The sequence below is a fragment of the Ylistrum balloti genome, unplaced genomic scaffold (genome assembly GCF_031769215.1).
Source record: "Ylistrum balloti isolate Yb309-2 unplaced genomic scaffold, AGI_CSIRO_Ybal_v1 Utg370452, whole genome shotgun sequence".
NCBI classification, from domain to species: Eukaryota; Metazoa; Mollusca; class Bivalvia; order Pectinida; family Pectinidae; genus Ylistrum; species Ylistrum balloti.
The window spans coordinates 1,133,609-1,135,497 of NW_026782300.1; the positions used below are offsets into that span (position 1 = coordinate 1,133,609).

At 37.7% G+C, this 1,889-nt stretch overlaps 1 protein-coding gene across 1 annotated transcript; it reads left to right on the top strand.

Annotated features, from left to right (window-relative positions):
• The first annotated feature begins 316 nt into the window (after window positions 1–316).
• LOC132555121 (uncharacterized) lies at window positions 317–1,484 on the top strand. The gene has a single exon (XM_060219464.1). It carries the CDS (start codon window positions 346–348, stop codon window positions 1,225–1,227), a length of 882 nt encoding a protein of 293 aa, XP_060075447.1. The 5' UTR covers window positions 317–345; the 3' UTR covers window positions 1,228–1,484.
• The last annotated feature ends 405 nt before the right edge of the window (window positions 1,485–1,889 follow it).

Consider the following 1,889-nt stretch of genomic DNA (forward strand, 5'->3'; position numbering starts at 1 on the left):
AGTCCGAAAACATTGTAAATTCGTGGATTAAGGGTACTCTCAAAACCAAACAAGAATGAAAACTACACAAACATACAAATGTATTATTCCTTTTTTTCAAAATTTTATTTATTTTTTTTTTTATAGAAAATGGCAAAAGTGTACATTTGCTGTGCATTTCTTGGAATTATGGTGCTATTAATGGGGTACATATACACGAGAAGAAATAATAATTTAACCACCATCAAAGATCAAGACAAGGAAGAAGATGAAAGATACATTATAGAGCCTCTTCCGCTAAATGGATTTATCGTTTACAATTGTGATGACGAACATCCGGGATCTTGTGGAGGATGGTCAGACCGCATGTCGGGCATGTTCAGTGCTTACGTCATTTCCCTGATATTGCGTAAACATTTCCTAATTAAGTACACACGATCGAGTAACTTGACAGATTATCTCAGTCCCATTTATTTTGACTGGAGATATAACTCATCGATTCTGATGAAGAGATCTTACGGTTATCAGGATTTCTTTGTGAAAACTCCAGCTGCTCTTAAGAATAGAAGTTTAACAGGTCTGCAACGAATGTTCTCAAAAGATGTCAATTTCGTACGTATGAACTGGGATTATACCGAACACTTTAGAAAGTTTCTAGGCTTGCAGAACGTCATACCATGGTTGTTAGAATTACATTATGCCGATATTTATTCAAAGTTTTTCAACACCCTCTTCAAACCTACAAACATGATCACTGAAGCAGTAAACAAGGTTGTACAAAATGTACCAAAACTTGCCTGTGCTCATATTCGTATGGGTGGAAGTGACACGATACCAGGAGATGAAAGGCATACGGAAGAAAAACAACTTAAACATGTCTGGAACTTTCTGAAGACCATGGAAGCCAGACACTATAGCATTTTTATTGCAACCGATGCACAAATTGTAAAGGAGAAGGCAAGTGCATTATTCAAACACCTCCTTGAGGCTGAAGGACGAATCCTACACATAGACTGGGGAGCTACTGGGGGTGACTTAGTAAATGGTTATAAGAAAGTTGTTGTAGATTTCTTTGTTCTCACGAAATGTGATGTGTTAGTTTTAACGAAGAGTGGGTTTGGAATAATGGCCGCGTACCTGAATTCCGATGTTTCAAACTTGTACTGTCTAACACCAAATGAGTTGGTGCCGTGTTCTCGGTATACGATACATAACTACTTCCCCGGTGAGTTACTTTCTCCTTATTAGTCTCATTGAAGCTAATGCAAACACATTTTGGAAATATATGTGATAGATCAGCCGTAGAATGTTGCTGTTGGTGCTTCTCGACATTTTATCGTATCTCAGGTAGTGAAAAAGTTGAAGCCTCATCTCTACCTCGCAGTTTTCTGTTTAGGAAATTTGTTAGATCGGGAAACTTCATCCTGTGGAGTAATAGCCTCGCTTCCAATATGTTAGTTAAGTAACTGTAGAGTGAACTGCCACATTGATTCAGTATATATGTGTCAAACGAACTATCGTCTGATGAATGGATAACCTTTTTATGAGATCTTGTTCTGTCAAATGAACTGCCGTTTGTTAAATGGATGACCTTCGTGTAAAATTTGTACTTTCAAATGAACTGCCGTTTGTTAAATGGACCACTTTCGGTTAAAATCTTGTACTGTGAAATGAGCTACCGTCTGTTGAATGGTGGACCTTCCCCAGAAATCTTGTTGAGTAAAATGAACAGCTCTCTGTAAAATGGACGAACTTTGTGTGAAATCTTGCACTGTTAAGTGAACTGCTGTCTGTTAAAAACACTGTTGCACTGACGAGTAAGCCGCCGTTTGTTGAATTAATGCTTGTAAATTGAGCTTTCGGTCAGAGGATGGTTAATTTTCATGTGACCTTTTGTGAAGTGTTTTAGT